The 20816-nt window shown below is 39.6% G+C and overlaps 2 protein-coding genes across 3 annotated transcripts in view; one reads left to right on the top strand and one right to left on the bottom strand.

Moving 5' to 3' along the window:
• GNG2 (G protein subunit gamma 2) overlaps positions 1 to 20816 on the top strand; it is a 432181-nt gene that overhangs the window by 403299 nt on the left and 8066 nt on the right. The window lies entirely within an intron of this gene.
• ERO1A (endoplasmic reticulum oxidoreductase 1 alpha) overlaps positions 4519 to 20816 on the bottom strand; it is a 33814-nt gene continuing 17516 nt past the window's right edge. The window contains exons 8-16 of the mRNA XM_083378262.1: positions 20766 to 20812; positions 19407 to 19424; positions 18832 to 18858; positions 18610 to 18702; positions 14498 to 14744; positions 9664 to 9733; positions 8381 to 8467; positions 7656 to 7789; positions 4519 to 7511 (exon numbers count right to left, since the gene is read on the bottom strand). Of these exons, the coding sequence (XP_083234388.1) occupies positions 7451 to 7511; positions 7656 to 7789; positions 8381 to 8467; positions 9664 to 9733; positions 14498 to 14744; positions 18610 to 18702; positions 18832 to 18858; positions 19407 to 19424; positions 20766 to 20812 (784 nt within the window). The 3' untranslated portion in view covers positions 4519 to 7450. The remainder of the gene's footprint in view (positions 7512 to 7655; positions 7790 to 8380; positions 8468 to 9663; positions 9734 to 14497; positions 14745 to 18609; positions 18703 to 18831; positions 18859 to 19406; positions 19425 to 20765; positions 20813 to 20816) is intronic.

Here is a 20816-nt window from a genome sequence, read left to right as displayed (position 1 = left end):
TTCCAAGGGATAGTTCTCTTCCCTCCCAATCTCCTCTTTTCCAGTATCATGAAATGTCTGTTCCGGACAACACTTAAATTGCACATCTCTGGTTGGGAAACGTGTTCTGTCTTCCTATGATGACAAACAACTCTACATATTTAACAGTGGAAAACCTTTGAAAGTGGGGTGGGATGAAGAATCTCTTTTGCTTTTAAATTCTTGGAGAGCATTTTATAAGTATGGCACAAGTGCCAGTCTCACAAGGATAACTTAGCTTGTGGTTATGTTTTGCCATCAATCATTACTGAGATTGCTAGAGCGAGTTCCATTATTGCATGTTTGTTATATTCCCTGCAGCGTCCTTGTGTTGTTTTGGCCTATTTCTAGCATTACAGTAATACTTCATTTTAAAGAACAGTAACTTATTTTATACTGGAAAAGCAGATTCCGAGTGGGTTACAGACCAGGTGGACCTATGAGAATTGTAGGCTTGTTTGGGGTGATGCATAGCCAACTGGGGCAGATGTCCTTTACTGCTTTGTCTGGCAACTGCTTTTATGTTCCACAATGGAATGAAAGCAAGATTGATTTCTTTGCAACCACAGAGATGTAAATTGCTCCTGGATTGCTTAACTACCACCCAAGAGCATCATTCTCTGATACTGAGAAAACAACTGTTTGGAATGTGAAGCAAAGTCATTTTTTTCCTTCTTCTACCTACCAAGGAAACAGTAGAAGACAATGAGATCACCAGGAGATGAGGCAAGCAGGGAAGATAAGGGCAACTGTAGCCATGGATGCATCTCCTGAAAGATTTGCAGTTAGATCCAGTCTAGTAGAAAGTGTTAATTATATCTGCCCCCACTCAGAAGTGTGCGATTCCTATTTATACTCCAGGCAACAGAGGCTTCTAGAAGTATTTTTTACATTTGCTGTTCTCAACTTCATGACCTTCAGATGCAGAGCATCAACTTCCAGTATTTTCTTGCTGCTTGGGAATTATGGGAGACATAGCCCCTAATGCATCTGGAAGATTTAAGGATGAGAAAGCTTGGGAGAATGTAGAAAACTGAAGGACATCCATTTTTAACTTGAATTAGAACTACTGTATATCTTCTACTAGTGTTAGCAGCCATAATTTCACAAATGTCTTCAGCCAACTGTATTATTCTGAAGCTTTGGGATCAGTCTTTTTGCAACCAATAACTGCAGCTCTGCAGTTCTGCAACTGCAGTGAATCTGCATACAGATTGTGGTGAATCTGCATACAGTGGGACCAAATGCATTTTATTCCCTCATGAAAAGGGTACATGTGCCTATGTTTAATAGAACTGTTGAGTTCCCACATACTCTTAGGTGAAAAGAAACTCAAAACACTACCCTAATGTTTAAACAGGGACGATGAACCTATTACTCTCAAGAAGTGAATTAACAACCCCTAGCATCTCCAACTGATGTAGCCCACATCATTTACCATCCTTAAATGAAAGTGTGAGCCAGTTTGGTAAGGCATCTGGTTAGAAACTGGGAGACAATTCTAGTCCCACCTTAGGCACAAAACCAGCTGGGTGCCTTTGGGCCACTCCCTCCCTTCTCAGACTTAGGAAGGAGGCAGTGGCAATCCATTTCTGAAAAACCTTGCTAAAAATGCAGTGTCTTGTTCAGGCAGTGTATAGGAGTCAAGACTGACTTGAAAGATATTCAAAAAAAAGTCTGAGAAATAATTTCTTGGACTGTGTGTTTAGCATTTTACTTCAATAAGGAGTTTAAAACTGAATTGAAGTTATCAGTTGGGGTGAATGTTTCTAAACATGACTAAATGGTTTTTGTTTCTAATCACTTCCCCCTTGTGTTATTGCTAATATATTACAACTCACTCCTTGGCCAAAGAGTAAGTATAGGGTAGACAGAAACCTTTAGAGTTACAACTTCTTGAATTTCCATAGCTGCTTCCTAATCAGTTAATACTAATTCTCTGTAAAGATGCCAAGTCTATCATTTCATCTTCCTCACAAGGCACATAAACTCAAGAAGTGGTAGGCAAACTCTGTGTAATTAGGTAGATCTTCTGATGTGGAATAGGATTGTGATTAGGAGCACTCTCCATCTGCGGCAAAGACTGATTATCAAATTAGAACAGTGTTTCTCAACCTTGGCCACTTTAAGCTGTGTGGGCTTCAACTCCCAGAATTCCCTCCCATGGCTGATTAGGACTCCTGGGAGTTGAAGTCCACACATCTTAAAGTGATCAAGGCTGAGAACCTGCATTACAGCATGAAGAGAGCTGGTTTGTATAAAACATCCATCTCCACTACGGTGTCTCCAGGTAGATTGGAACTGCAGCTGCCGGGGGTCATACTGGAGGAGGAAATCTAAGTGTTGAGAGTCTGTAAATCCAAAAGAGGCCAGGTTGGGGAAGATTGGCATAAACCGTTAAGGGATTACTGCAAAACTATTAGGAGAAAATAATTTAAATTTGAGGTGCTTCGTTTTTTTCAACTCTCAAGCTGTTTCACCTCAGCTGCAATACAAGTAGATTGTATGTTCTGCAGTTAATGGCTGCATTTCCCATGAGATAGGCTGGACAACTGAGTTGACTTTCCTGGATGTGCTAGGTATAGCTTCAGGTATTAATCACATGTGCACAGCTGTAAGCATTTCATATGTGTTGGGAGAACTATTTGCTGCACAATGTTCAAAACTTTGGGTAGGAAGAAGAGAGGTACTTTTTCAGTATTGACATGTGAAACTTAAGTTATTTCAAACATTCCTTGAGCATATTACTATAAGGCTTTGCTCTTAAGACCTCTCTCCTTCCCTCCCTTGCTTAACTGGTCCTTGACTTGTAGCAAAAATTTAGCCAAGACTTGAATTGTCTGCCCTTTTTTTCAACAAGCCACCAAAGACTAGTTGAGCTAACTCCTTTCTCTACCCCAGATATCTTGACTTTCTCCTTTATCAGTTTTATAATGCACTTGGAGCACTTTAAGTTTGTTTCTTGGGAGGGAAAGCTATTTCATAAAGGCCACGGGATTCTTTGTCTTTGCACTGAATTGCATTGAATGAAGATGGCTGTTCCTTCCAGTATATAAGCCGAGTTTCTTTATTAAAGCATTCGAGTCCATTTTATTCACATGGCTGTTGAAATTCTGACTGCATTGAAGAGGGCCAGTCTTGCGTTTTATTTATATCTGTTACTACTTTTTATATATAATCAAGAAATTAAGCCTTTATCAAGAATGGGGTATTTTAGGTATGTTTTGTTTGACACTATTTGCCTGTTTTCTCTCCAATCACTGGAGAGGCTAAAAGAGGCAGCCCTGGCTCTACCACGTTCATTTCCTTCTCTTGAATTGTAATGTTACATTTTGAAATAAAGAGGCTTGTTTTTATCTTGTGAAAAGACTGCATTTGACCTCTTCAGTTATTTTTGTCATCTTCTTCCCTGAATCTTCTTCCAATTGCCAGAATATTACTTTTCTGGTCTGCTGCCAGAAAAACAAGCAGAACTTGGATAACGTCTCAAAGGAGCTTTTTCAAAAAGGCAACTGGACTGTTTTTTTTTTTCCTTGAAGAAGAAAACATTTCACTTCTCATCCAAGAAGCTTCATCAATTGTGATGATGGGAGGAATGGAAGGATAGGTACTGACAGTTGAGACTACAAACGCCTGTAGACTTTCAAAAAGGATACATGTGTGGCAAATAACACATCCTTATAACTCCAGTGGTTTGAACAACTTGTACATATCTCCTAATAAAAACCAGAACAGGCTTTTATGTAGTCCTTAAGATGTTCTCTAGTAAAATAGGAGGCAGATCATTTACTATTTTAATACATGAATGTATTTATATCTTCAAGCAACCGGGAAGGAGAAAGTTTAGGGAAAGTTATTAAAAGTCCCCCCTACCCTTACTGTGTATTCCTAGATCACAATTCTAAAGTATATGGAATTGCACTTCCACAAACATTCTATGGAAGAGCTTGTTTAAAATGGTGACTTTCCAAATACCAGTAGCTGTAACAAATCAGAATTTACATGCCTGAAGGGGACATTCTGGCTGTTTATCAGACAACAGCTTACCACACAATATCTACATTTTAGCTTAGTGTGTTAGGCTACCCTCAGCATGTGCTCAAGACTGAATAAACTACATGTGGAAGCATGTTGCAGGAACACCACCTATAAAAAATTTTCTTCGTTCAACATTAATCCTTGTTGAAAGTTTATACTGTACTACTAGTCCTTCTTAAAGAAAGCCATCACCACAGTGTAATTGTTAACACTTTCAACAACCATTCCTTCAAATTCCCCAAATTCCCTCTTGGCCTCATTTTGGAAACATCAAAAGAAAGAGAAGTAAATAACATATGCACTCAGCTGTCATATCCAGTTTTTGTATTTACATGTACTTTTACATTCAAGTACTGTCCACCTCAGCTCCCAACCCCCAAGACTAGTTAGCAAAGTTTGCATTATTCTCTTAGAAGTCTTCTCTACACCGACTTAATCAAAAAGAAGGAGACTGGGGGTGGGTTGGAAGTAGTCTTAATCTTTAATCTTATTTTGAAGTCTTTAATCTTCACAGTAAAGAGCAATTCAAGTACAGGACAAAATTATTTATGTGCTTTCCTTGAAAATAGGACAGCAATCAAAGAAGCATCATTTTACTAAGCAATTAAGGAACTAAACACGAATGGTAGAGGCAGCTCCAAAGTATTACATTCAGTGGCTGAGGGCCAAAAAAGCCTTTACTTTTTTTTTTTTTTTTACTTTAAGCTTGAAATGCCCAGTTCCCGTCTCATCAGCTTGTAATCTCAAGGACTGGCCTAAATTAAGGCTGCCCTTCCCCTTAGGCCAATTTACAACAGCGGTTATGTCCTGTTGAGGTTTCAAAGCTAATGGAAGGATTACCGAAATACAAGGCCTGCTTGATCTGACGATTTCTGCTGAAGATCTTTTCCGCAACAGTAGGAAATTGGAAAGCCCAAGTGTAACTGTTATTGTATAACTGTATAACAACTGTATAACTGTTCCCTGAGTAGCTCTTATTTTCCAGACAATTAAAAAAAACTTTTCTAGGCTATTATAAACTAAGTTACAAATCTATCTAGCTCAGTGGCAGAAATTTCCTATGGTTTTATTGCAACCCTCTTTCCCCCCAACCTCACCCCCAATGTTTATCTTGGCACAGGAAAAAGTTTCCCCAATGTGGGTGGGGAAATTCCCATGGATTCAATTCCCAGAATTCCCCAACCAGCTACTTGTTGCTGAGAATTCTGGGAACACTGTGCCCAAGTTGGGGAAGCCTGGCACAAAGCAACAGCTTGGCAAATATGGAGTGTTCTTTTCATGAAAACGTTTGGGGGGGAACCTTAAACTCTTCACACCAGGGTATAAAATGTTGCAATCTAGTGTCAAAATTGCATCAAGCCCACTAATAAGCAAGATGAGAGGGGATCATGAGTACAGATATATATATATCTGTAATTTTTCCCCAACCTATGAAGGATACTATTATTATTAAAACTTGTAAAAGGTTCATAATCTACAGCTCTGTAAAATGGAGCACAACAGCTATAAAATTCAAAACCCTCTGCAGTGACTTCCACTGTTAAACATTTAAATATCCTGTTTTATGATCAGTATATCCTTTATTGAACCTTCTAATCTTTCCTTTAATCACCCAAAGATTGTGTGGAGTAAACACACTCAATGGAATGGACAACTAAAAACAGTGAGTAAAAAAAAATAGGATCCTAATAGGGCTGTAAAGGTGGTTCTGAATTTGAAGTGGAATCATGAATCATTTTTCTGCAAGTCCTTAAACCAAACCTGAATTTTTCTGCAGTCCTGGTAAAAGACAGATCTGTTTCAAATTGTTCTTGAAGTTCCTCTGTGGCATAGCTTTGAACCATATAGTGGACACCAAATGATGAAAAATTGTTGTACCAAAATCACAGTAACGTAGTCTCAATTCCATCATTCCCAGCCAGCAAACTAATGGCTATTTCAATATAAAGAGATATATAATAGGATCTCTGGAGTGTCTGGTTGGGGACCAGTTGCTCAGAGCTTGGTTTTTAGTTTTGGAGAATAAAGAAGCATTTCATACTAGAATGGGACAACTCACCATGACCAACTCATTGTGGCCAACTTGCCAAGGCCAACTCACCATAGGACAACTCAGCACAGCCAATTTGCCATAGGACAACTCGCTGCGGGGCAATTTAACAATACTTATTTAAAATAAAAAAATATTTTAATTTTTGTCATTCACATTTAGTTTTTCCTTCCTTTTGCATCCTTTCTTTAATGACTCTATTCCACTAGTTCTTTGATATTAGTATAACTCTTGTTCCACAATTTCCTGCAGTCAACTCTCCATGGCCAACTTGCCACGTTGTCCTGTGTGGTGAGTTGGCTGCAGGAAGTTGGCCATGGCAGGTTTGCCAGGGTGAGTTGACCGCAGCAAATTGTCATTGGCCCATCTCATACAACTCAATGATAAACAGGAGTCGACTGGAAATATGAAGTCTGGAGCTCCACTTCCAACCAGCTTCAAAAGATGGCATACAAACCTCATGAGAGGAGAGAGATTCCTTGCTGAGAATGCTTTAATTTCAATTCCTATATTGAACAGGCAGGTGGACCTGCCCCAAATGGCTCTTGTAAGTCTATCACTCATTGGGATTTCATTCAAAGATGTGAGACTAGGTTGATTTGGGCATTTTACATAAGATTATTTAAGGACACTGAAGCAGAAAAATATTTTTTGTTAAGACACATTGTTATGTAAGATGAAGAGATTCTAATGTGTCTAAATGAGGCATTTTATCATGCAGTTGCTTTGCAGGGAATCCAGGTGATGTCATCATGTCTCATTTGTAACCATGGTTTTCTCAACTAGCCTTTTCCTTCCACAAATAGAAAAGTGTATAGAATAGCTGCACTGTGCCTTTTCATTAGTAGCACTAAGATCCTTCAGGCTGGAAAAAACCTAGTAAACAAGGTGTAAGGAACCTGAAGTCCTTCACATATTGGTGAAGTACAACTCCTAGCATCTCTCACTAATGGTCATGCTGAAAAAGGCTGCTGAAAGTTGTATTTCAGCAATTTGCTGGAAGGATACAATTCTCCCACCTTCATGATGTGTGTGTGTGTGTGTGTGTGTGTGTGTTTGTGTTTGTGTTTGTGTTTGTGTTTGTGTCTGTGTTTTAACAAAAACAGAATGCAGAAGGCCAATATTTGATGTATATCCTCCTTTGGAAGAAGAGTCTTGCATGAATATTTTAGCTACCTCAGAGCCAAATATAAATTTGTAAGCTAGAGAATGTGATCAATTTTTATGATCATGTTGACTTAGTCCTTCTTGCCAAGAATGGGATCATGCTGGCACTACACCAGCAGAAATCACTCTGAGCCCAATCTGCATAAAACAAGGAAGCTGGTCTCCATCAGGGTCAATTCACTGAAGAGGGCGTAAGAGCTCCTTGAAGTTTTCTAATTCTTTAACACTTGTTGAAATCCTGCATCAGACAATGAAAAAAATATTATTTGGATATAAGTGTAGCATGGCATTTATATTTAGCTAATCTGGAAGAGACTGTGGAAAGGGGGGAAAACATAATTTGAGAATACATGGCATTCCAAATAGAAAATGTCAAACTCACCTTCCAAAGGCATTGAAGAGGGACACAATCTCCTGCCGTGTTAGATGAAAATCATGTGAAGGACCTTTTTCTGGTATATTTTCTATCAGTTTTTCAGAAAACAGAATCTTCAGTGCTGTTCCCAAGCCCTGAGTCTGTACACAGTAGGAACAAGATTTCAGCTAAACATCACACCAGGAAGTCAGGTTGTAATCACTATCAGTTTTTTTTAAAGTAAAAACTGGGCAATTAAATAAAGTATTAAATAAATGACTGGTCCTCCAAACCACCGTGGAAATATTACATCAGCTAAACCCGTATAATTTCAATGTAAAAGGAAAAATAGAACTTTCTTGTTTTTAAATGACACATTGACATGGACACACATAGACAGATGCCCTAAATGTAGTTAAATTCTGCTGTGTCATAATCAAAATGTAAGTAAAATCAATCATAGGTTTGTTGATGTGGAGAAAATAGGAGGCAGGAGAATTAAGCATGCCCATCGCACTGAATTATATATAAAAATGGGAGAGGGATAAAAGTATAATAAGGTAAGACCTGACAATGGCTAAGAGCAGGAAAATTGAAGAAAGAGACAGATGGGCTAATTCTGGATGCATAAGATCCAAGCCTTGAGAATAAATGCATAGAAAGCCAGAATTGAGAAGACAGCAACAGAAAACAGATGCCGCTACTGTAAAGAAGCTGAAGAAACAGGAAAGAAAGAAGGAGGAGTAACTTACTTGCAGCTTCCCCCAAAGGCGGCATTTCAGGCACTCTACACAATCCATGATCCTTGAAATGTTCTTAAAATGGAACCGAAACTCCTCCTGAGAAAGAATAAATGAACTAATGAATCAGTCATTTAAAAATGCATTTGTTATCCTTGATTTGAATTTGCAGCACTTCTCCCATTCGATACCTTAGCTAGTTCAAATAGAAAAACCTAGAATCATGCTTCTCAGCTGTTACTGACTCTTGAGTTTATTGAGTTTTCCAGGATGCAACTCTGCAGCCAACACAGGAAGATCAATTGGAAGAATTCTTCTTTTTTATGCAACACTTAAAAGCATCAAGGCTTTTTAGGATCCAGGTAACTACCCCAGAGTCCTGCCTGCTGTTCCTTAAAGCCAAAGGTACCTTTTCAGGGAAATATCACCAAATATCACCTGGGGAAAGACACAATTGCCTTAAGCAGTTACACCTAGTCCTTGGCTTAGTGACTGTTTGAAGTTCCAACAGACCTTACCTAGGGAGTACTTGCAACCCAGATTCGAAATTTTCATCAAAACCTCACCCACAGAGGTTCGCTTAATAATTGTAGTATTTGCTTGATGACATGGATCCACCCAATGACCACCACCGAAAAGGTTGTCAATTCAGATCAGTCACATGACCAACACATTTTCTAACCATAGCAGGTTACAACTGTAATGGGCAGGCTCTGTTACGGTCATAACTCAAGAACTACATGGATATATAGGTGCTACATCTATGCCTCCTGTGCATTTGTAAGTACATTTTTGCCTTTGAATCCAATGGCACAGTCCTTTGTCTATAACTATCTTTCGGAGATAAGAAATCCATTCTTCTGCAGAAATGGCTGAATTACAACTTTAGTAGTCCTAGTTAGCAAAGTCAATAGTAAAGGATGCTGGGAGATGTAGTCTACTAATGCCTGGAATCTCAGTTTCTCAGGGTCTGTTCTAAAGGCTTGTCTGTTTCCAATCCATATCTTATGGAATCCTTGCAAGATTTGCTCTATTCCACATATTTTTGTAGAGGGCCCACTGAGCCAAAGTGAACTTTGTTCTTCTCTCCCAGAAGCTGGTTAAGAATATTTCATTGTTTGATGCTATAATTTCAAAGTAATTTCTAACTGAAATGTTTTATAGCATTTAACAAACTAGATTTAGAGCCTTCATGCCACAAATGCAATCCTGTATCAGGAGTGTTTGCTTTTGGGTCCCGCTGAGCTTACAAACAAAAGGTATTTTTTTTTCCTCAGAAAGTAACTTAATTTTACCTTTAACTTAGCAGCTTCTTTTTGGTTTCCAGCAAAAAGTGAATTTTCATCAAAGTGCAAAGGAAAAGATCTGAAGCAGAAGATAAACAATGAATTAACAATGAAGGTCTTTCATTGTAGAAGAATGAAAAAATTCTATTCAGCAGTTATTAATTTAAGCAGTGTTGCAACATATCGCGACTTTTTTCACATTGACGGATCTGGGTGGCCTCTGCATGATGCAACTGGCCCACTGGCCGGCAGCTTGACACCACTGTATTAAGGGGGAGGTTTTGTGTTGGCTTCTGCTGTAACTAGAATTTTAAGATTTTAGTGACATTTTGAGATCCATGTACTACTGTCATTTGCCTTCAGGGGTACACCTTGTATTTCACAAAGGTTGCAATTCATTACAGTGAACCTTGTTGAAAGCTGATTGCCTACAGCAATTGTACCGGGAGTGACAATCTTAAATTAAACATACCTTTGATTTATGCTACCCAAACTCCATTGAGGCAGTAATCAAGAGAGACTAGTATATTTATCTTTTAGCTCTTAACTGCAATTGGAATGAGGACAGGTTTAACTAGGATCAGAAGCAGGATCAAACGCTATATTTACTTAGAGGATAAAACAATATATTTTAAAATGTTACAACCACCCACCCAAAGTCGAAGTCTTATACTGATGTTAGGGCTGCTAAATGTTGGCAACAAAAATCCAGACAATTAAATGCTAGCAAAGAGTTTTGCCAACTTCTGGTTGGAAAAAAATGATTGCAGACAATGGGTTTGCTTAAAGAACACTCCATTTGTTAATTACCACTGCTAAAAAGTAATAAAATTGGGCTGACTCACTTAACAACCAGTATAATTTATGACCATAATTCCATGCTTATTTACCCATCATAAATCTAGGACTACCTATAGCCAAATAAATAGCCAAATAAAATGGAGGGGCTTCCTACAATGAAATGAAGAGCAGTAGATGACTTTATTGCTTGAACTGGTAGAAGTCAAAAACCAGTATTTTGATATGCAGAAGGAAAAGATGAACGGAGGTTACTTCTCAGGTGGGCTGGGTACAAGCAGAGTATTGTGTATTCTTGCACTTGAGAAACCCACACGCACATTAGGAGGAGCTGGTTGTATGGGTCAGCCCACAATATGCTTGTAATTCATTGCTGCCATCTTGATTTCTATCTAGATCTGGTAACTAATATATCCTCTCAGTTCTTTTCCTAATAATATAGCATCTCTTGCTTAAGCAGAGATACTATACTATATATTATATTAATTGCTTGCTTGTGAACAATTGAAATGTTATTTAACAGCAAACCTGTATGAACTACTGTAATATGTAAATTGCTTAGGGTAAACTGTATTTTAATAAAACTTAGTTCTTATTTTCAGAATTAAAGTTTGTTTGTTTATTTATTTATTTATTTATTTATTTATTTATTTATTTATTGAGTTTATATACCGCCCTATTCCCGTAGGACTCAGGGCGGTTTACAAGGCAATTAAAACATAAAATACAAAAGTTAAAATCAGTTAAAACAGTAATTAAATTTAAGCCCTAAAAATTAAGTCTAAAATCCAATTAAAAATTAAAAACCCCTCAGTCTGGGCCAGACAGCTCGAAGAGCCAGGTTTTCAGGTCCCGGCGAAATGAACGAAGGTCGGGGGCAATCCTATGTTCTGTGGGCAGTTGGTTCCATAGGGCCGGCGCAGCCACAGAGAACGCCCTTCCCCTGGGAATAACCCGCCGGCATTCCTTAACCGGCGGAACCCTGAGAAGGCCCTCCCTGTGGGAGTGCACAGGACGATGGGAAGTTGATGCCGGCAGCAGGTGTTCCCTTAGATAGTCCGGACCCAAGCCATTAAGGGCTTTATAGGTCATCACTTTGGTTTAAAATTGACTCCTCTCTATGTGATAGCTATCTTTTCTTTATCAGTTTAGCTTCTTCCTCCCCTGCTCACATCTCTTTATCTTACAGTTTCTGCCCCAGGTTCCTATGGAAACGCCCAATTCTTAACTCTTTATTTGCATTTCTTTAAACCAATAATCTACCTTTTCACTGCAAGACTTAAGTGGATGACATTGCACCAGTGAGGTATATCTAAATACACACCCCATTCTCACAAAATAGGCAGTTTGAGAGCCAGTCTGGTCTAGTGGTTAAGGCTAGAAAGCAGGAGACCATGAGTTCAAGTCCTGCCTTAGCCATGAAAACCAGCTGGATGACTTTGGATCAGTCATTCTCTCTCAGCCCAATCCACCTCAGAGATTTGTTGTTGTGGAGAAAATAGGAGGAGGAAGATGTGTTAAATATGTTCCCCACCCTGAGGTGGGATACATACAAACAAGAGAGGTTTGGTGGTAGGAACTGGATTTTTTTCTAATTTATATTCACACATTCCATTGACCAAAGTATTTTTTCCTCCAGTCTAGTTCTTTCGAGAGAAAGCTTGAACAACATTCTTCAAAATGAAAAAGGACTTCTGCAGTCACAACATAAGCCTAAGACTGAAAATCAGGCTTGTCAGATGTTATATTTTTTTCTATCCTGCTCTATGGAGTAGAGACCTGATTTCTGACAGAAGACCACCTGAAGAGACTAGAAGCATTTGAAATGTGGATTTACTGGCAGCTGTTACGTATAAGCTGGGATGACAAGATCAGAAATGAGGAGGTGATAAGCCGCCTGGGAAAGCCAAGGGAAATCATCAAAACAATTAAAAAAACAAAAGTTAGAATATTTCGGGCATGTGATGCGACACCCAGAAAAATACGGTATACTCCATTTAATCCTCCAGAGAAAGATTGAAGGCAAACGAGGTCCAGGCAGAAGAAGAACATCATGGCTTCAAAATCTAAGGGAGTGGTTTGGACAAAACTCAGCAGCACTTTTTCATCAGGATCGTCAACATGATCACCGAGGTCCGATAACGGATATGGCACAAGAAGAAGAAGTTCAGATAACCAGAAGATAAAAAGCTTGGAGCCATAGTTCATCATGAAGGATAGAATCATAAGGCTGGATGAGTCATTACGTTTTTCTAGTCCACCCTCCTGCCCATGGCAAGAATTCCCAAACCATCTCAGACAAATGGCAATCCAACCTTCGTTTGAAAACTTCAAGTGATAGAACAGGGCTTTTCAACCAGTGGTACAGGTACCACCTGTGGTACATTGGCACTTGGCAGGTGGTACACGACCATCCTAGAGAAGTGGTAGCAGGGGAGGGGAATGAGCTGAACCAGTGGTAGCACCACACAAGCCTGAGCGAGAGACGGCTGGAACTGCAGGGCTGTCAGGGCTCAGTGGAAGCGCCAGGATCAGCGCCAGGCTCCAGCTGGAGCTTAGCGCTGATCCTGGCACTTCTGAGCCCAGAAGAAGCACTGATCCGCTGGAATGTTGCGGCATCTCCAGGGTCTTGTGATTTACGTTCAGATGCTTGGCAACTGATTCATATTTATGACGGTCACAGTGTTTCAGGGTCATATGAAGTGACCAAAACCTGCTGCAACCACCCAGCAGATGGGGGGAATAAAAACCAAACACCCCCCCACCCCACCTCCGCTGCCAATCCTCAACAGAGATGCTCACAACAATGAAAACCTCGGGCAAGAGGAAGAGCACCGCCGGGCAGGCAGGCAGGTGTCTTCCTCAGCTGTGGTTTGGGGGGCACTTTTCTCAGTGTTACTGTAACTTCGAACAGTCACTAAGCGAACTGTTGTAAGTTGAGGACTACCTGTACGTCATTACTTTTTCCCTTTTTTTTTGGTCATCAAGTTTTTGACCCCTTGCTAGGTGACTGGTAGTACTCAGATGTTGCCATATCCTAAAAATGGTACAATCAGTGGAAAGGTTGAAAAGCCCTGGGATAGAATACCCACCATCCCACAAGGCAAGCCATTCCACTGTATTCTCACTCTCATAGTTAGTTTGGATCTCTCCATATTAAATATCCACTCTGTTGGTTCTTGTTCTGCTCTCAGGTGCTATAGAAAATAAATCCACCCCCTCTTCCCTGGGGCAGCCCTTTAAATATTAGAACACTTATTCTATTCTTATTTATTTATTTAACATCTATGCAGCCCATTTTGCAAGGCTTCTCAAATTAGTAGGACCAGTGGCTCATTTGATAAATATGATGGATCCTAACAAAGAAAAATGGGAAAGGTAAGATTTTAAAAGGTGCAGAGAATACTTACACTATTTAATAAGCAGCATCCTATTTCAGCTTGAGCAAGAAAATCCCTTTCTGAGTGGGCTGCAGCTTGGAATGCCTGATTTCTATGCCTAGTTTAGTTACGGAATCTGTCTGGAATGTTCCTAGTTTGGCTCTCTTATACAGTGTACAATGAATGTATCACTGTGCATCTTATGAAATAAATGGGCTACAAACTTTATCTTAAATTCTTTACTCCTCACTTTTGGTGTAGAGGTGAAAGCATCAGGCTAGAAGCCAGGAGACTGTGAGTTCTAGTCCCACTGTAGGCATGGATAACCTTTGACCAGTCCCTCTCATTCAACCCAACTCTCCTCACAGGGTTGTTGTTGTTGTGGGGAAAATAGGAGGAGGAAGGAGTATTAGGTATGTTAGGTATGTTAGGTATGTATCTTGAGTTATTTATCAAAATAATAAAGGGGGGGAAATAAATAAATAATTTTTTTTCATCCTTCAGTGGTTAGGATGGAGAAAAGGCTGTAATTTTCACCCACTCAACATCCAATTCTGGGAGGCTAATAATCCATTAAAAATAACCACTAACAAGCAAAAATAATTATAAACAGCACACCATACTTGGGGTGACCAAAGAAGCACATTGAAATGGATTGCACTTACTTTATTAAATGAAGAATTTCCAGGAGGTGGTTCTTGTTTTTTACATCTTGATTCTCGTCCCCTGTGAATAGCTGGAAATCAGGGCGTTCAAAAAAGGGCAAAATTTTTGAGAGGGCCCGTAACTCAATTAGATAGATGAAATACAGGTTCTTCAGCCTCCTGGGACCTTCGCTGTGTGTCAAGACCTCATCAAAACGCAGCTGGAACTCTGTAACATTGTGCCCCCATTTCTTCTCTGCCCATGTGTCTTATGAAAGAAAAGAAAGGACTTGTATTAAGCTAAAGGTAATACTGAAGGTAGCTGTACTCAAGAGTAATTCATGACAAGCGTCAACCATCTCATCCTAAGCAACTCCCCATCTCCGTAGACATTTAACAGATAAAGCATAGTTTGTAAGTCCCATCAAATGACATTGCTTAATGGATGAGACTTGAAGCATGCCAACTTCAGTATTTAGAAGGCCCCGTAAAAACAGGCTGTTTCTCCAAGTAAGGCACCCAGCTAGAAACCAGGAGATTGTGAGTTCTAGTCCAATTTTAGGCATGAAAGCCGGCTGGGTTACTTTGGGCCAGTCCCTTTCTTAGCCTAACTCTCCACACAGTGTTGTTGTAGTAGGGAAAATAGGAGGAGAAAGGAAAATTGGATATGTTTGCTGCCTTGAGTTATTTATAAAAACAATAAAGGCAGGAGAAAAAAACCCATAATCTAATCTAATCTAATTCAATCCAATCCTCTGCGTGATATTGTTTTTAGAAAGGATGATCTTTCTCCTTCTGGCTGTCTGTGGTTCTTACAGTATGAGCTGTGGTGGCACAATGGTTAGATTGCAGTATTACAGGCTACGGGACGCGGTGGCTCAGTGGGTTAGGATGCTGAGCTAGTTGATCGGAAGGTCGTCAGTTTGGCGGGTCGAATCCCGAGTGCCGCGTAACAGAGTGAGCGCCTGTTACTCGTCCCAGCTTCTGCCAACCTAGCAGTTTGAAAGCACGTAAAAATGCAAGTAGAAAAATAGGGACCACTACGGTGGGAAGGTAACAGTGTTCCGTGCGCCTTTGGCATCTAGTCATGCCGGCCACATGACCACGGAGACATCCTCGGACAAGCGCTGGTTCTTCAGCTTTGAAACGGAGATGAACACCGGCCCCTAGAGTCGGAAACAACTAGCACACATGTGCAGGGGAACATTTACCTTTATTACAGGCTACTTCAGCTGCCTGCAGTTTGGTAATTTGGTTCTCACCGGCTCAAAATTGACTCAGCCTTCCATCCTACCAAGGTCAGTAAAACAAGGACCCAGACTGTTGAGGGCAATATGCTGACTCTGTAAACCACTTAGAGAGGGCTGTAAAGCACTGTGAAGGAGTACAGGGAGTGCAGAATTATTAGGCAAGTTGTATTTTTGAGGATTAATTTTATTATTGAACAACAACCATGTTCTCAATGAACCCAAAAAACTCATTAATATCAAAGCTGAATATTTTTGGAAGTAGTTTTTAGTTTGTTTTTAGTTATAGCTATTTTAGGGGGATATCTGTGTGTGCAGGTGACTATTACTGTGCATAATTATTAGGCAACTTAACAAAAAACAAATATATACCCTTTTCAATTATTTATTTTTACCAGTGAAACCAATATAACATCTCAACATTCACAAATATACATTTCTGACATTCAAAAACATAACAAAAACAAATCAGTGACCAATATAGCCACCTTTCTTTGCAAGGACACTCAAAAGCCTGCCATCCATGGATTCTGTCAGTGTTTTGATCTGTTCACCATCAACATTGCGTGCAGCAGCAACCACAGCCTCCCAGACACTGTTCAGAGAGGTGTACTGTTTTCCCTCCTTGTAAATCTCACATTTGATGATGGACCACAGGTTCTCAATGGGGTTCAGATCAGGTGAACAAGGAGGCCATGTCATTAGATTTCCTTCTTTTATACCCTTTCTTGCCAGCCACGCTGTGGAGTACTTGGACGCGTGTGATGGAGCATTGTCCTGCATGAAAATCATGTTTTTCTTGAAGGATGCAGACTTCTTCCTGTACCACTGCTTGAAGAAGGTGTCTTCCAGAAACTGACAGTAGGACTGGGAGTTGAGCTTGACTCCATCCTCAACCCGAAAAGGCCCCACAAGCTCATCTTTGATGATACCAGCCCAAACCAGTACTCCACCTCCACCTTGCTGGCGTCTGAGTCGGACTGGAGCTCTCTGCCCTTTACCAATCCAGCCACGGGCCCATCCATCTGGCCCATCAAGACTCACTCTCATTTCATCAGTCCATAAAACCTTAGAAAAATCAGTCTTGAGATATTTCTTGGCCCAGTCTTGACGTTTCAGCTTGTGTGTCTTGTTCAGTGGTGGTCGTCTTTCAGCCTTTCTTACCTTGGCCATGTCTCTGAGTATTGCACACCTTGTGCTTTTGGGCACTCCAGTGATGTTTCAGCTCTGAAATATGGCCAAACTGGTGGCAAGTGGCATCTTGGCAGCTGCACGCTTGACTTTTCTCAGTTCATGGGCAGTTATTTTGCGCCTTGGTTTCTCCACACGCTTCTTGCGACCCTGTTGACTATTTTGAATGAAACGCTTGATTGTTCGATGATCACGCTTCAGAAGCTTTGCAATTTTAAGAGTGCTGCATCCCTCTGCAAGATATCTCACTATTTTTGACTTTTCTGAGCCTGTCAAGTCCTTCTTTTGACCCATTTTGCCAAAGGAAAGGAAGTTGCCTAATAATTATGCACACCTGATACAGGGTGTTGATGTCATTAGACCACACCCCTTCTCATTACAGAGATGCACATCACCTAATATGCTTAATTGGTAGTAGGCTTTCGAGCCCATACAGCTTGGAGTAAGAGAACATGCATAAAGAGGATGATGTGGTCAAAATACTCATTTGCCTAATAATTCTGCACTCCCTGTATATACGTCTAAGTGCTTGAGCACTCTTATAAATCAGATCAAATCAATCAAACATATTTCTGTTTCATATATTTGCCACTTTTCAGTCACTGCAGGAGGTTTTTCCCCCTGTGATATCTTCAAAGACACACTTTTTTTGTTCCATGTGTCTTAAATTCACTGATAAAGGTAAACAAAAGACTCAGCTAGGGACCTCTTGATAGCATATGAAAAAAGAAAACCATCTAGATCAGGGAAAACAACACATAAATAAAATATTAAAGCAGCTTTTTTTGCTAGTATGGCTAATCCAATTAAAATTTGATACTGCTGAAAGGTGAAACAAAACTCAAGACATTCTATGATCCCATATTTCCCATTTTATGTGTGGTTTGGCTCTTTCATCATGCATTTTATTGCCTCAGAACTTCTTGTAAAACTTCTCTTTTCTGTTTTGCTCAGTCATTTGATTAAATCAGTATTGGGCTAAAAAATATGTGAACAGTCATAATAAAACCTAACAAACTTTGTTTTCTTTCTTCCCAGAAGCCATAGATCTAACTAAGCCTCGCTTTCCTGAATCACATGCTAGCGTCTTTCTTTACACACACACAATCAAGACGGTTCAATCAAATGTGTTATGTTCAATGCACATAACGCACTTAATCTGGTTATTGAATGAACACCTGTTCTGATTTTACATAATGCTAAATCATAAACCTAACAAATTGCTTGGGTTTGCACAACAAAGAAAACAAATCAAGATTAAAACTAACCAAATTTATACTATTAAGCAACATCCTAACTGAAAGTGTGGGCCCACAGTTTACTGAAAAATCAGTAAAGGTCCAAATTCAGTTCATATTTTTTTTAAATTTAGATTCTTTTCATGACAGCTCAGATTGTCTAACTATTCAAGTCTGATGTTCATTATGTTAATATATTGCATTACAGATAGTCCTTGACTTGTGACAACAATTCAGACCAGAATTTCCATCGTAAGGAATTTCCATCACAAGTTGTTGAGGTTTTAAGTCAAGTTTTGGGTGTCGAAGGAAGTGAAAGGAAATCTCAAGAGTTCACATTTGCCACTCTGGCAATGGAGCAGAAGAAATGGTCACGTGATGCTACTCTTCCCCTTCCCCTATCTAGAAGTTGGAAAAAGCTGCTTTTGAGCATTAAGAAGAAAGTGAGGCCACCAACCTTGCAAAAGGTATCTGGCACTGAGATGAATGTTGATGCTTGCATGAAGACCAGAAATAAGTTTGTAGAAAGCTCTCTTTTCCACACAGAGATCTGTTAAAAACATTGAGGGAAAACTATGGCAATTCAAAGGATAGAAATTTAATTCTGCCGGGTAATCAACATCGCATCTGCAATGCAATCCACAGTCCATTAGTTAAAGTGGTAAAAAAAAACAGTTACCTTGCAACCAGCTGTAAAACATATTCCCTGAAAAGAGAGAAAGAGCCATCACAAAGGTTTTCTCACAACAGAAAGGTATCTATGATAGTTTCATTTGTTGCATCTAATGCCAAGGTTGACTACTAGAGTATATGAAGATTTTTCCCCCCAAATCAGGGTCTTGTCTCAGCATTGCATCTCATGACCCTGAAGTAGGTACATCCATCTCCTCCTGCCACACACATTAGTAAAATGGTCTTAACTCTTCTTAGCTCCAATCCTATCAACTAATACATTGGTATATGATGGCAACATATTCTCCCAACAGCAGAATAAAGGACTGTTAAGAAGAAGCAGGAGCTCAACTAGGTTTCATAGTATTTATGAATCTGGCACCTTCCAACTAACATAGTGAAGTCCTAACACATCTGGAGGGCACCTAATTTTGGAAGAATGAGTATGAAGTGTAAAGAAGGGAAGAAGAAATGGCAGTCAGTGTGCATTTTGCTAAATCCCGACTATTTTTTTTCCAGTGACAAATAATTAACACCTGTCAATATATCTACCCTCTTGGTTATTGCTGGAAAGGCACTCACCTTCATTTTCTCTTGCTCCTGTAAAAGCAAATTTAAAAAAGAAGAGATTATATTTCAATCAGAATTGATTAAATGTCTTAAGTTATCTCTAGGCTCCTTTTATGGGTATCAGCACTCTGATAAAGTAGAAAATATTTGCGCCTCTAAATGTTTTGAGTTTCCTTTCCCATCAACCTCAGACAGTAAAGCCAATAGTAAAGGATTATGGGAGTTGCAGTCCAAAGCCTCCAGTGAACAGCCATTGCCTAACATAATGTAATACAACTGATAGTAGAAATATTAAGCTTGTGCACCAATCTCCATTCTACTCCAAGAACTACTACTTTGTTTTAAAATAGTAATGAACTTATCTTACTTTGCTGAATTTATTATGTTTCTTTTCCCCAGACTTACATGATTCGGAGTGAAACTACTTTAGTTCAGTCATTGATCAGACTTACACAATTTATTCCAGATCTCCAGGCTGATGGTGAGGGGCATGCAGCTAATCAAAATACTTTAGCATTATTGTTGTTGTTGTTAGTTGCGAAGTCGTGTCCGACCCATCGCGACCCTATGGACAATGTTCCTCCAGGCCTTCCTGTCCTCTACCATCTTCTGGAGTCCATCTAAGCTCACGCCTACTGCTTAAGTCACTCCATCCAACCACCTCATTCTCTGTCGTCCCCTTCTTCTATTGCCCTCAATCTTTCCCAGCATTAGGCTCTTCTCCAGGGAGTCCTTCCTTCTCATTAGGTGGCCAAAGTATTTGAGTTTAGCATTATTACTATCCTACAAAGAATCTTATTCGGCCATCTTTTGACTTCTTGCAATATCAGTAATACTCCTTGTAGCCTACATTTTTTATACATAAGGATTTTGTTTGTATCCTGCCTTTATTTTTTTAACAAATAACTCAAGGCAGAGAACATATCTAATATTCCTGCCTTCTCCTATTTTCCCCACAACAATAACCCTGTGAGGTAGGTTAGGCTGAGAAAGAATAACTGGCTCAAGGTCACCCGGCTAGCTTTCATGACTGAGATGGAATTTGAACAAACAGTCTTCCAGTTTCTAGCCTGGCGCCTTAATCACTTAAGTGGACAATATCTTAAGAATGTATTGTTTCTATTCGCTTTCTTCCCATTTTTTACTCCATTCCATACTTATTTGCCACTTTTCCCTCTTTTGATTGTCCTCCCATTTTTATAGTATAATAGCATGAAATGTGACATTAGTAGGCATCGGAAAATTTTAATTCAATTTGAATTTTGCCCACCTCTTCTTTTATCAATAACCCTAACACTTGCAAACACATGGCAACTCAGTCCACTAAAAATATCAACTTTCTCTTAAAAAATAATGGAAAGATAAGTTTACCTCTGCCAGAAGCCAGTGGATTTAAAGGCCTTTTTACTGAGCGCGGCCTAT

Source organism: Vipera ursinii, assembly GCF_947247035.1.
Source record: "Vipera ursinii genome assembly, chromosome: 1".
Lineage (NCBI taxonomy): Eukaryota > Metazoa > Chordata > Lepidosauria > Squamata > Viperidae > Vipera > Vipera ursinii.
The sequence above is the reverse complement of the archived record's forward strand: the minus strand, read 5'-3'. Positions and strand labels throughout refer to the sequence as shown.